We start from the raw sequence: 14,189 nt of genomic DNA on the forward strand, positions 1-14,189 counted from the left end.
CAATGATTCATTTCTTTTGGAAGCTAGTAGCAGCTTTAGCAAGGACAGTCGAACTCGGTTACAGCGAGTGCGAAAGGACCGCGATATTTGCTCGTTATAACCGAGTGCTCGTAAAAAACGGGTTCGCCCAAAGCTCCTAAGGATTAGGACATACTTGCTTTGTTTTTCCAATTTCAGTACAGTACCAAAAAAGTTGGTTATTTGGCTTTGAATTGTTGTATTGTGTCTTGTGTTATTGTGTTCGAGGAGTCTCTTCGCCCGAAACCCATGTTCATTTGCACCCCTGGTTTTGAAAATGACTTCTACAGATCGAAAGCTAAAGTGTATGTTGAGGTTTCTCCCTTTTGAAGTTCTTCCCATTCGTCGTTATCTTCGTCGCTTTCTATCTTTTTTTCGTCAGACTTAGCTTGAATTTGAGTTACAATATCCTTGGAAGATTGTTTAAATCTTTTATTGTATTTATTTAACATAAAACAATTCTTCAAAAAAAAAAAAAAAAAAAAAAGTAGGTTATTCATATAGAGAAAAATATTAGTAAATAAACAATTCATTTTAATTAAAAACCCTGTACATATGTTTTCCGTATCATATGCTATGCTCTTTCACAGAAACAACATTCAGGAAAGATACTGTACGAAAAGATCAACTGATACAGTACACAAATCAGAAATCACTATCCTTGAGTTACAATTTATGGTATTCAGTTTTTGGCGGTGACATTCGGAGTACTTTATGTTTCTACAATAAAGATGTGCGCAGACGATTTTTTTTTTTTTTTTTGACAGTGAAAATTATTTTTTTTTAAGTTGACGTTTTATTGTTTTTATTTATTTCTGAAAGTATATTAATTCATTTTCAAAATTATATTTTGGCAACAGGGGAAAACAAACGATATATGTATATATTTTTTTGATATGATATATTTATTTTAATGAGCTTTTAATTTTAAGTCTTGTTTTTTCTTTTTGAAAGTGGTTAAAGTTTTTTTTAATAGAAAAAAAAATCGTATTAAGCTGCTTTGTTTAAAAGGTGCTGCAACTTGATTTGTTCGTTTATTTATTTTTTCCGCATCTAATTCTTTAGATGAGCGAAAGATATTTTATTTCTAGAAATCAGCTTAAAATATTAAAAATTATGTTTGAAATAATTTGCGATTTTAGCTAATTTTGAGAATATTGATCAGATACTTGAAAGTCGGTGTTGGTATACGGGAAAATAGGCTCGTTTAGTTCTAGACGGAACTTCTTGTTACATATGCTTTATTTAACTTTAAATAAAAGGAGGGTGACCCACTTTCCACTTACTGTGGGGTAAGTGGAACACCAATCCGATTTTTTAAAACATATAATCTTCAAGAACAATTGAAGCATTATTTTAGAAAATAATGATAAACTTTTTACATCAATAATGATGTCCAAGATAAAATACGACAGTAAGTTTTTTTTTTTTTTTTTGCTTCAAAACTTTTGTATAAGGTTTCAAAAACGAACTATTCACAAAAGAGGTCCCACTTACCCCAACCAACCCTACTTTTAAAATAAACTTTACAAATTGAAAATAAAGGTTTACTAATTTACGAACGAACGACGAACAAATAGGGCAGAGAGGAGGAGGGGGTACAGTCAAGTCTTTTGCAATCTTTTCATGACTGCCAAATGCAACATTCTCCGCCTCTTTTCGGATTAGTACCTCTGTGGTTTCAGGACAAAAATAAATGCTAATTGTGATTGTGGTATTAGTGTCACTGTCACCTATTGTTGCCAAACTTGTGTCTCCTAATCTCATCTGCCCCGAATGAAATTGTGGGAGGGATTTCCCTTTTTAAGACACGCATCACCGAACCGAACCTGATAAAGAATAAAAGAACCTCCCTGAAGAGTTCTTAAGCTGGGGGCACGCACGTTGCACATTGAGAAGTGTCCCCTATCCTCTTTTTGTGCAACAAGAGAGAAGAGATAGCCCTCTTGTGCTGTCTGCCTCCCTGGCAAGAACCTATTATGAGATGCGAATTCAGCTGTAGTCGGGGCACGCGACTGCTCTACGATAACAAGCTTCAAGCACTGTCTGAGTTTTGAAATTAGGGTGACCCTGAGGAACTAACTATGGCTCTCTCTCTCTCTGGGATGCTTGTACAGACGCGTACAGACACTGAGCTTTGGAATCTTTCTGAACTAACTCAGCAATGATTTTTCACTTGTCCTCCTCAGATCAAAAATCAAATCTGTACCTCAGAACCAGAAGGACGTAAGCCACATTATAATAATTTTACAGGAGAGGGGGGAAACTTTTTCTGGCCCATGCCAAATTGGACGCATGCTCTTTTAACCCAGGTAAAGAATTGAAAAGGATTTTTTTTTAAAAAGAATTACGTTCACATAGCTCGATGCGGAATAGACTTCTACATACAATGCGCAAATAAACAGAAAACAACAATTTTTGGACTTACGTTATCTGGTTCTGAGGTACAGAAATTAGAATGATAAATTCTGTACCTCGGAGCCAGAGTGACGTAAGTCCAAAAATTGCAATTTTCTGTTTATTAGTGCATTGTATGTAGAAGACTACTCCGCATCGAGCCATGTGAACGTGATTCTTAAAAAAAATGTCCTTTTAAATGTTTTGCCATGGTTGAAAGAGCGCGCATCTCATCCCTTACCCCATGAGTCAGAAAAAAGTTTTTCCTCTCTACTGCAAAATTATCATAATGTGACTTACGTTCCTCTGGCTCTGAGGTACAGAATTTATATTTTAAAAAATGTATTAATTGGTTCTAAACACATAGAAAACTATAGGTAACAACTTCTTCATTTTTTATTCCAGTAAAATGGGTGCTATAGCTTTTCCCAGTATAATTGATGCTTGTTGGGTCAAAGCACAATATTTTGTCAACTCCTGCAGGCAGAGTTGCGTAAGCTGCAATATCTTACAAAAAAAAAAAGTATATTTACAGAATATAGTTCATGGCCAATGTTAAAAATGTGTGTACATAAAAAAGTCATTTTGTAATGTAATTAATTTTTGTTTCTGAAAAAAGCAATCATATTTCATTAGTTTAGTCCTTTGTCAATGCACCCTATTTGACAGCAATGCGAACTTCATCTGCCTTGAGCTACCTACAAGTATTATTGAAGTGTCACAAAATTATCGAACAATTAATCCGAATGCATGGGAACCAAGTGGAAGGGTAGGACTCAAAAAGTTTTCACCTTCGAAATTTTGGGTCACTTTAATAAGGACTCCTACAAATTTTGCAGTAATTTTACAAATAAACAGAGAATTATTAATCATAAAACTTTTGTAAAGCGGGACACGAGTTTTTCCTTTTATAAAAAATTTATTTTTGTTTGTCAGTTGTGATCAATTATACTTTGACTTGGGAAAGAGCGCCGTGGTAAAATTTTAAAATTCCAAAATGGCATCTTCATTCAGAAAAAAAAGGAGAGGGATGCTATTGCACTAGTGTAGATGGTACTTGCATCTTTGAGTTTTCCTGATTTTCTCTTAGTCAAGCTGATGTGCAATTATCTCAGATCCAGGACAGATAGCGTCCCCCCGCACCCCGAAAAAAAATGTTAGGTATCAAAAAATGATTTTTTATCATCCATTGTACTTTAGCGTTGTTGTACAAGATTGCTTGTTTGGGTTTCACAGAAAACAAAGCACGAAAAAGCGTCAAATTCTAACATTTCCCTATTGTTAGTATGGAACACCAAAGCACGTTTCTTCAAATATCTCAAAAACTCATTTCTGCAGATGCTGCGCTTTGCCTTCCCACCGGGGCCTGATTACCGCACAGGCTTATTAGGCCTGTGTCTGGGTCCCCATCTACCTAAGGGGCCCCAAATTACTTAAAGAGCTATGCATAGCATTACAACTATATGAAAAATGCATGTAATTTTAAAATAATAATACAAAATTATGACTTGTTAATTGAAAAAAAACTTTCCTTAAAGGGGAATTTTTATTCATTCAGTCAGAATGGAATTCACTTTGTCACAATTATGATGGGCCTCAAAGGGGATTCATAATGCACATAATAAATGATTTATGTATAGTTCTGTAATAGACAAAGAGGTCCCCAAAAGTACATTCCGACGGGCTCTATATCTGTAAATCAAACACTGCAGAATCTTCAAGAGGGGGGCCTCTAAATTAACGTTGGCCTAGGACCTCACTTTTAATTAGTCGGGCCCTGCTTCCCACCCACCCCTGACAGTATAACTCTTTGATCTCTTCAGCCGTTAAACTCGAAGCATATACATGAAATACACCGCCAGCTCAGTCATTTCCAGCCGAGGACTGCAGTTTCGTGCTTATTAGCACTCATCAGCCCGGCATAGGAAAGTGACTGAGCTGGAGATGGAAAAGCACAAAACTGCAGTCCTCGGCTAGAAATGACTGAGCTGGCGGTGTATTTCAAGTATTTCTACTTTAGCCCTGGCTAATGGGCGGTAATTTACTGAATCGAAGCATTAGTTTAGTATCTGGTATGTTTTTCTCAGTCATAGTAGTTTCATCCATATAACTCCAAACTTGCACGATGTTAAAAAACAAGCCCTGCAAATGCACAAATATACTCCCTTTAGAGTCCCATTACATTTGTTTGTGATAACAATCACATGAATGAAAGCACTCCCATCCTTTCCTTGTTCACAATGCACACCATTCAGCTTTTAAAAGCAATAAATGCCTGAAATCCCAATTTTTCTTAAATTTTGTACTATAGTTGTAGAGTGACATAAAAGAAGCCCGCGCGGGTGCGGAAGAGAAAAAAAGAAATTTCCGAGTAGCAAAGACCCAGAGCCCTGGCAAAGACCCAGGTAGGGGTAACCCGAAACTTTTCGCCTTACAGCTGCCTTTAGGTATAGAATGACGAGGGAGAGTTCGATTGTACAAACTAATAGGCGCGGAACCTCTGAATAGGGAGGTCTGCGAATTCCAATTGAATTCGTGCTGTCTGCAATTGAATTCATATAAATGAATAACCCGGCTTGCAGAGAAGTAATAACTATATGTGCTCAATCAAATAGTACAGCTCAATCCATGAATTTTTAAGTTTTTTTTTTTTTTTTTTTTAGTAATTTGACAGTTATTTATCTACTAGAAAGTCGCCCGGCAAGATATGACGGGTGAAAATTGCTTCTACATTTGAACGAAGCAATGGCCTGTTTGTTGATATTTTCATATTTGGAACTAAAACCCTAAATCCAGTGGATGAACCCTAAACTCCAGCAGATAGCGTTAATAGTTGACCACTTTTTCGTTTCTCCACTCTCCTAAAATGACAGTCTTACCAGTAAAACAGTTAAGTGATCGGATCCAGTTCAGCCTTGTTAAAATAAAGCATTTCCCTGCATGTCAAACATTACCAACAAATATTATCAAATTATTATGCCGTAGCGCGAGTTTCATTGTTGATGACGTCAGTGTTACTCGATCATTTGCTATTATATACATGAGGATCTATACTATCATGCCACAAACCGATTTGGAGCGAATCCTTCTCAATCAGGTCGAAAACCGCAGTTAAAATCTCGTTTCATTTCAAAACCAGCTTAATCAATGTTTTTACGATATCGCCGCTGTAAAAAAAGTACGTGTATGACTTGACCACGACGATACGGCGAATGAACTGGAAGCAGAAACGGAACACTTCATTTTGTAATAGGTAGTATCACTGAGGATCTATCACTAAAAACATTTTACTGCTTGCGTGTTTTCGCTGATCCTATCTGTTACGAAATGAAGAGTTCTGCTTCCAGTGCATCCGCCATCTCTCCATAGTCAAACTATAGTATCATCAACTTTATTATAATTTATTGCTTGATAAAATCACATTTTTCTTGTACATGCAAGCACAAGACATAAAATTGAGGTACCACAAGAGTTTGATTGGAATTTGATTGGAAATTTAAGAAAAAAAGAAAGAAAGAAAATAAAATAAAAAAAAAAACTTTTATTTCAATACCAGTTCAATTAAAAAACTTTTAAATCTGAAAATAATTTGACAATATTACTACTTTAAAAAAGAAAGTCGTACTCCCAGATTTATTCAAAAGAGAAAAAAAATTGTTTTAAAAATTAAGTGGGTAGAGGGTGTAATGTTTTTTGTCTTCCCTGTAAAATGTTTTAAAATGAATTGAACTGATTTTGATACTAAGCTCCTCGCTTTAAGGATATTCTTTATATGTGATGGAGATGCACTAGGTGTGGATTAGCTTCATTTAGCGCGTTTAGTGTTCTTATTTCATGTTACGTAAAACTTACATAAATTAACTATTATCTATTTATTTTTTATTTTTTCGAATCAATATACAAAATCTTCCTAGTAAGAGGCCAAAACCTTTATTAAATTGCGTACACATGCATGCATAAGTAAGGTAGATTAACATGGCGTGAAAAACATCATCTATTTATGAAGAGAAAAAAAGCAAGTGTTTAGCAGTTAATATGTAGTTTTGAAAACAGCTTCTTTAAATGAGAGAGGGAGAGAGAGAGAAAGAATAAAGGGGGGGGGGGGAGAAAATAAAAATACATATAAACGAATGTCCTGTAGATCTACTGGTGAAAGAATTTCACCAGCATCATGTCATTTTATAAGACTTAATTTAACAACTCGTTGATTAATTGGCTGTTATTTTCAATGTTTTTCTTTCTTAGTTTTTAATAAAGTGAAAATGCCAAATTATACTGCTTAACTAACTGTTTCAAAAGCATTTTTAAATGCTACTCACTCCCCCCTACATTTAAACTTTTTCATGTTGAGAAATTTAGAGCTTTTTTTTTTTTACCTCGATCTAAAAAGAAATATTTTATAAGGATAAAAGAAAAAGCTACATATTTTAAAAGCTGTTTCCCCAAACAATCTTTTTTTATAAGAATCAAATACAACAGCAATGTTGAATGTTTTACCGTGCTATTTCGTTTTTACACGCTACCGGCTGAAATAACACGAGTCCAAATCTGAGGTCAACATTCTATTAAATAAATAAAATAAAAACGTAAAATAAAGTTACCAAAAATTTAGAAACGAAGCACACAGCTGTATAAACACATCGGCTAATGATCCTTTCCTCCAAACAAGATCAATTTTAACCACCTGATCAAAGCATCATTAACTATAAATGGAAAATTCGCCTATAAACGGAACATAAATGATCAGGGTTTTTAAAATTATTTATTAATACATGTTTCCTTTCCGTTTTCCCCCCTTTGCAGAAAGATTAGCTCCGGATTTTTTCTAGGTGAGAAAATACACCTTGACATTTTTAGAGGAATTTATTTCGGAGGAGTAAAATATACGAGGGAAAAAAAAGCATAATTACATTTAAACAAAATAAATAAATAAATATTCTAGCTGAAGAGAAGGGGATGCAATGAAAGAAGATACGTGCACTTTTTCGATTTTTAACGTTTAGCATGTTTGACACTTGCTACTAAAAAAAAAAAAAAAAACGCGCTATGTTTTATTTAAAACGTAACGCGTGAAAAAACGATCGACTAAACTTTGGCGGCGTACTTCTGATTTTCATTGCGTAAAAAATACTCGTAAGCAGAGGCATTAAATTTTTCTCTTAGTATGAACATGTTTTGAAGAATGTAGGGTACCGGAACATTTTTTTTTTTTTAAATTGTTGTTAGGAATTAAGTCTAGAGGTCAAGCAAAGAGCAAATTGAGGGTCAATGGGCTAGGTCAATGTTTTTTGCAGCACTTCAAAAGTTATAGTCAAAAAAAAAAAGCCTTATCGGTGTCCATTGCGTGCAATTATCTACTAATTATGCAATTTTGCTATATTAGGGGACTCTGAAGGCAGAACACCATGCTTTGCCTTACAATAGCTAGGCCGCACAATAGGAATTCGTCATGGGTTTTAATTAGTATTTTTAGCAGCAGAATTCAACATTTGAGGCTGAGTGCAGGATGTGTATGCGTGTGTGCGCCTGCGTGATGTTTTTTCCATAAAGTTTGTTTCACAATCTTATTAGGTTCGCAATGAGTTAAAGTTTGGTAGGAAGAATTTGATTAACAAACGCGTTATGATTAGACACAAAATTTCCTTCGGTTGAAAACAGAATTTAATTAAAACATTCATTATAATTAAAACAATGTGAAAATCCCGTTCATACTCGAAGAACAATAATTTGATTAAATAGGCATTACGAAACTAATAATAATTATTATTATTAATAAAACGCTTCCAAATGCACTTGTCTGAGTTCAAACTTTTTTTTTCCCCTAATTTCAAGGCTGTAAAAATGTTAAGAAGGTTCTTGAGCACAGCAAAACGGCAGTTCGTAATGTTTGAAAAGTCGTTTTCAAATTGGTTGTCTCCAGTAACATTTTGCTCAGTAACTCACTGCTTGAACTGATTTTAGCCTATGATATTTACTAAATAAAAAACGCTTATAGCTCCTGCTCTAACTAATTGAGAAAATTGGAATTAACCAGGGGAAAAAAACCGAGTGGCATTTGATGTTAAGGGGTGCATTTATTTTTTCGCTTCTTGTTAGGAACTTTATGTGAAATTTTAGCAGAGAGAATGGATTGAAAAAAAAAAAAAAAAAAAAAAACGCCCCGCGGTGCACACCACCAGTGGTGTTTTCATAGGATATACTCCATATACGCCGTATACTCTCAAACATTTTTTTAGACATACAGCGTATACCCTCAAGCTTCAAAAACTTTTACATTAATTTTTCATAATTATGTATATGATCGCATACACATATTGTGCATAACTGATTACTGGGAGTATACCCTTAGAAAAATTGATGGGAACATCACTGCACATCACATGGGCCCCGAAATCATTTTTTGCCAAATTCCAAGTCTGTGGGTGCTATGTGGACACCTGGGCATGGGACAGCCACGGACACAATTTATTAGACAAAACTTCCTTTAAAATATACAGAGACTTCTTTTGCTCTGGCTCAGCCAAAATGTCGGGGTGAAGGCTGATGCTCTCATTTTCTAAAATTTTTCAATATGACATCAGTTTTACAAAAATGTGTTATCAGCAAGATTTCAGGAAAATAAGACTTCGGTGCAACTGAGTGTGTTCGGAAAGATAGCGAGTTCGTGGAGATAATAGTGCTATCAAACTTTATTTGCTAGCTCCCGAACTTTGTTCCCCGTAAACCTTATAGGCAATGCAGTAGAACCACAAAACAGAACATTTCCGCGCAATTCTGCTGCCTCACCTATTTAGCAAACAATAAAGCTGTGGATTGGATGTAAAAAAAAATGACTAAATAAGGGCAGGGTGACTAAAAAAGAATTCGATAAAACTTCAAACCAAGCTTTATTTCTAGTGCAGGATAAGGACAATTTTGAACGAAATAACATTTTATTACGCTACTAGTGGTACTCGTACGGCTTTGCCCGTACGTAGAAGTAAAGTAAAAGGTCATTTGGTTCGTCTGTATATTTAAAAATAATGGATGATGAATTTCTCGCCAATATGTTATGTTAATTTGCTTGCTCTTGTTATGGTAATTTGCTCATCTACGTTATGGTAATTTGCTCGTTCACATTATGGTAATTTACTCGTCCACGTTAGGGTAATTTGCTCATCCACGTTATGATAATTTCATCGGTAAAATGTTCTTAAAATTGGAATAGAAAAAGAACAAAATCGAATTTTCGAAAAAATCGCTTCGAGGTACGGTCTAGGCGTTATGCGCGTTAACAGACATCCAGCCAACCAGAGACAGACTTTCAGCTTTATTATTAGTAAAGATAAAGAAGACAATTTTTTACCATAATAACATAATACCTCAATGTATGTGAAGCAAACACGTTTGTGCTACAATTGATTGCGTTTTATTGCAGTAAAGAAAAAGAAGGGAAAATAGTGCAACTAATAAGAAAATTTTCAAAAAGTTCTCATTTTTTCCTTTATTCATAAAATCCGAGGAAAGCAATACAGCTAAATTCCGTTACAAACGAACTTCAAGGTACCGTTAACTTTGCTCGCTGCAACGGGTATTTCGTAGTAATGAAATTCAAGCAATGTAATGCCAGTAAGTATTAAGTTACCGCCTTTCAGCCAGGGCTAAAGCTGAACTGGCAATTAAAACGGGGCTGAACATTTATTTCGCTGAAACGGATATGTCGTTGCATTGGTATTCGCTGTAATGGTATTTCATTGCATTTGCAACTGAAGCTATGTAAAAAGAACACACCAACAATTTCTTTTATCACACATAAGTAATCACACGAATGATAATTTAATATTCTCTCCGAAGTGTCTGCAGCTGGTATCAATTGAATTTAAAATTTATACGCTAAATTAGAATTAAGGAATTTGTAAACAGCGTCAACTCATTTTTCCCAAAAATAATTGGATAATTTATATAATTTAAGAAAAATTCTTTTAAAAAGAAAAAAAGTCACTCTTTTTTGGTCGCATTAGAAAAAGAAGGGGAAAAAAGCTTCACTATTTACATAAGTTAAAAATTTAAAAAACTAACTTGTTCAGTAAAGTGTTCATAAACTTAAAAAAAAGCCCTGTTCGAATGGAACAGTCCCATTGTCCCCGCGCATAGTTATGGGGCACTGAATTGTCCAATTTTTTAAAGTTCTAAAATGGAACACTAAGATCAACCAAAAGTCGTTGAGTGGAATTATTTGAGCCTTTTCAGGACAATAATTTGAATCATGCGAACTTTCGCAGTTATTGAATATAATTTACGTTTTCCTGATTTAACACACCAGTAAAATAACAGTTTCGCTTATGAATAATTTGTGGGCAAGTGAAAAAGCACGTTTGCAACTGTGTTGATTATAAAAGGAAATTGTATAAAATCCTACAAAGAATTTTACTCTTATCAGCACCAAACACAGTCCATTAAACATGCATATTAAAGAAAAGTCCCGAAAAAAAAATCTATTTTTTTTAAAAATTTCATTATTTTTTTTTATTTTAAGTTAATTAAAATAAATTTTAAATTTAACGTTTGTTTTGTTAAGACATAAAGTAGACGAAGAATCTTCGTCAATTCTTTTTGTAAGAGTTAAGTTCTGTTCTTTTCTGGTTTAGGCACAACCCATAAAAAAAGCGCCGTCTTTTTTTTCCTATATTAAAAAAAAATGTATGTTGATAAACGGTCATTTTAAGTATGCTGAAACTTACAGCATGACCTTAGTTTACTGAACAAAACTCAAATTCCATGAAACCTTCAAATTATCTTAAGTAAGAAAAAAGGTGCAGTTCACACATTCATCACACTTCAAATGCGTGTTGCAGTTTGGCATTTTACACCTTTTGCCAAGTTTCGTCGAATTTTACGGTAACGGAGCAAATTTTCAACGTCATTTAAACAAGGATTAATGATAGTTTTCTCTTGCTTATGAAGCGTAAAATGTAAATAAAAAATATGTCCATCTTTCACAAGTGTTTAAAATATTATTAAATACAATTTCAAGAGATATCTTTTTTCTTAAAAGGCAAAATAAATAAATAAATAGCGAACATTAAGAGGAGAAAATTGAAATTGTGTCATAGCGTGCCTCCACTAAATGCTTTTTCAATATTCTGCGAAGCAGAGTAAAAATCAAAATATAGTTTGCAAGATAAAAAGTAACACAGTAAAATTAGCCATAAAATCTCAATTGCTGCCGAGAAATGCTTAAAAATAAGATGCTACATGCAACAAGTGAATTTTATACCAGAAAATACCGCACACATCTTCATTAGCTGACATGTAAGATTTTTTCTTTACAATTTCAGTTCTTTTCTGCAGACTTCAACTGAGAAATAGTATACGGCGCAGGTCGTGCTGTTATGACGGCTGGGAGAGCGTATCAAGCCGAAAAAAAAAAGTTCCTTCACAATTGCTAAAAAATTAAAATTTGAGAAATCATTGCAATCAGAACCGAATTTCTGAATGGGCAGACCTACCTAGAAATGACAAAATTTTAATTTATTGACTCTTACTATCCGAAAAACAAAATATCTGTAAATTTTTATTTACTAAAATGACATCCTTTCTTTATTACATAATATTTCTTCACAAGAAAATGTAATACTTTCCGAGTATAATACTAAATTAGTAGAAGTCCAGAAAAGGGGAGACTGCAAATTTGTCTTCCTATGCACATGGAGTTAAATTTGGCTCTGATTGCAATGATGAAAATTCTTAAGCACAAAGTGTAATAATACGCTATCTGATGCCAAAAGATAAAGAAGAAAGAGAAAGAAAGAAAAAAAAAAAATCATGCACTAAATTGCGTTAAATACAATTTTGCTCATTTAGATAATTTTTAAAGAGCAATTCCAAGATAACAGGCGGATCAAATATTGCGCAAAACACGTTACAAATACTCCAAATATGGTAGATTCTTGTTCTCTTTCATGAACATTTTGAAGAACATGGACTTTATTTTATATAATGCAATTAAATTTTAAAAATTTTCTGCTAAAATACAATATTTAAATAATACTTTTTTGGTTAAGTAAGTCGAAAGATGCGGCCGTTACCGAGCCAAAATATATTACTTTATTACTTAATTATTGATTCTGGAAAACTTTAAAATTTAATTACATTAAATAGAAGTTAAGTCCATGTTATTCATAAACTTTATGAATTAAACTAGGATCTAGTCCATTTAGAGTCTTTGTGGAGTGTTTTGTGCAATATTTGATATTTATATCCAAATTAAATTGTCCTAGAGCAATCTTACTACTGTACTGGCGTATATATATGCTTGAAAGTATCATTAAAAAAATGCTTTATTACTTACACACTAGTTTCTTGTTCTTGTTCATCTTTCATCTTATGTAAAGCAATGGAATATCCAAAATAAGAGCCATCAGGTCCTTTTTTAATAATAGGTAATCGAGTCTCTAAATTAAAACAAACGCTATACCTAAACAACAACAAAGAAAAAAATGCACAAACGCAGTCTCTGGTTGACATCATGGCTCGGATGTATGTGTGTGTGTTTACAGGTTTACCGGTAAGTATTTTTGTGAGCACAGGTAATCCTCATGGAAGCACGTGCGCAGGTGTGGATTGACAGCCTGCTGAGCCGGTCGGCTTCTCCGAGCGACTGACAGCGCGAAACTGAAAACTGAATGGTCAGAGAAACACGGAAACACGTTCCACTGCTAGCAGACGGAGCTCCTAATAATAAGGTAGACGCTAGATGGCAGCACCAGCGAACGTAGGAGGGCCTTTTGAACGTGGAGGGAATTGTCATGCCTTTGCTCGGTAATTGAATAGATGTTTTTTTTTTTTTTTTGAAAAACCGCAAGGAATTGGAATTGACTTAAGTGTGATTAAAAATTAAAGTAGAACTCTTAGAAGGGCGCGTATTGTGTGAAATAGATAGAAACTAGATGGCAGCACCAGCAAATTTTGATTTCTTAACTCTTGTGCACATTTATTTGCAGCGAAAGGGGCTCTGGCTCTCCGTATAAATTATGTTTGATGTCAAACTTTTTTTAAAAATATTTGACCCCATTTTCCCGCTTTATTACGAAGTGTCACACTTCACCATATCCCCACCCTTCTTTGTCACACATCACGTTTTATTTATTTATATTTTAACATGCATATTTTTATGAATAAGATACTTGATATCAAATTTCTTTTTACCCCCCTCGCCAAATGAAACGGTGCCAATCCTACGGTCGGCGGAAGTGGCGTAGCAAGAGATTTTTCATGGGGGCGGGGGAGCATATGAAATTTTACGAAATTAAAAGCCGAAAAGCGCAATTTTAGGCCCTTGAGTGTTTTTATTGATATGATTTTGTTGCCTTATGGGGAGGGGAGTATGAACCCCCTATCCTCTCCTTGTCTGCTGTCCGCGGACCGTACGAACAATGGCGGATTATTTGCTGTTGAGAATCTATCACAGTGCTTTTTTGATGGCCCCTCACCCTCGGAGATGAACAGAACTATGTCAAATGTTTTTCCTGCACCTTTTTGGATTCCCTGGATGGTCGGATGATGTTGCAGACTCGCAGTTGCCACATGACAAATCCGCTACTGCCCGCGAAACTGACCCGTTGTTTTGTTCATTGTTACCATGACCCGACTATTACTTTTATAGACACTCGGGCACGAATTTCACTACCACATTTTCGATATTAACTGCAAATAATAAAAATACAGTTTTTATATTTATCAAATCGGATAAATATATTAGAAATCTTTTTTAATTTAGCTGAACAATTTCTCGT

The 14,189-nt window shown here is 34.4% G+C and overlaps 1 protein-coding gene across 1 annotated transcript in view; it reads right to left on the reverse strand.

The window, feature by feature from the left end:
- Positions 1–14,189, reverse strand: part of LOC129223191 (integrin alpha-PS1-like) — a 112,593-nt gene that overhangs the window by 88,959 nt on the left and 9,445 nt on the right. The window contains 1 exon segment of the mRNA XM_054857757.1: positions 12,746–12,865. Coding sequence (XP_054713732.1) covers positions 12,746–12,865 — 120 coding nt within the window.

This window comes from Uloborus diversus, chromosome 5 (genome assembly GCF_026930045.1).
Source record: "Uloborus diversus isolate 005 chromosome 5, Udiv.v.3.1, whole genome shotgun sequence".
NCBI lineage: Eukaryota > Metazoa > Arthropoda > Arachnida > Araneae > Uloboridae > Uloborus > Uloborus diversus.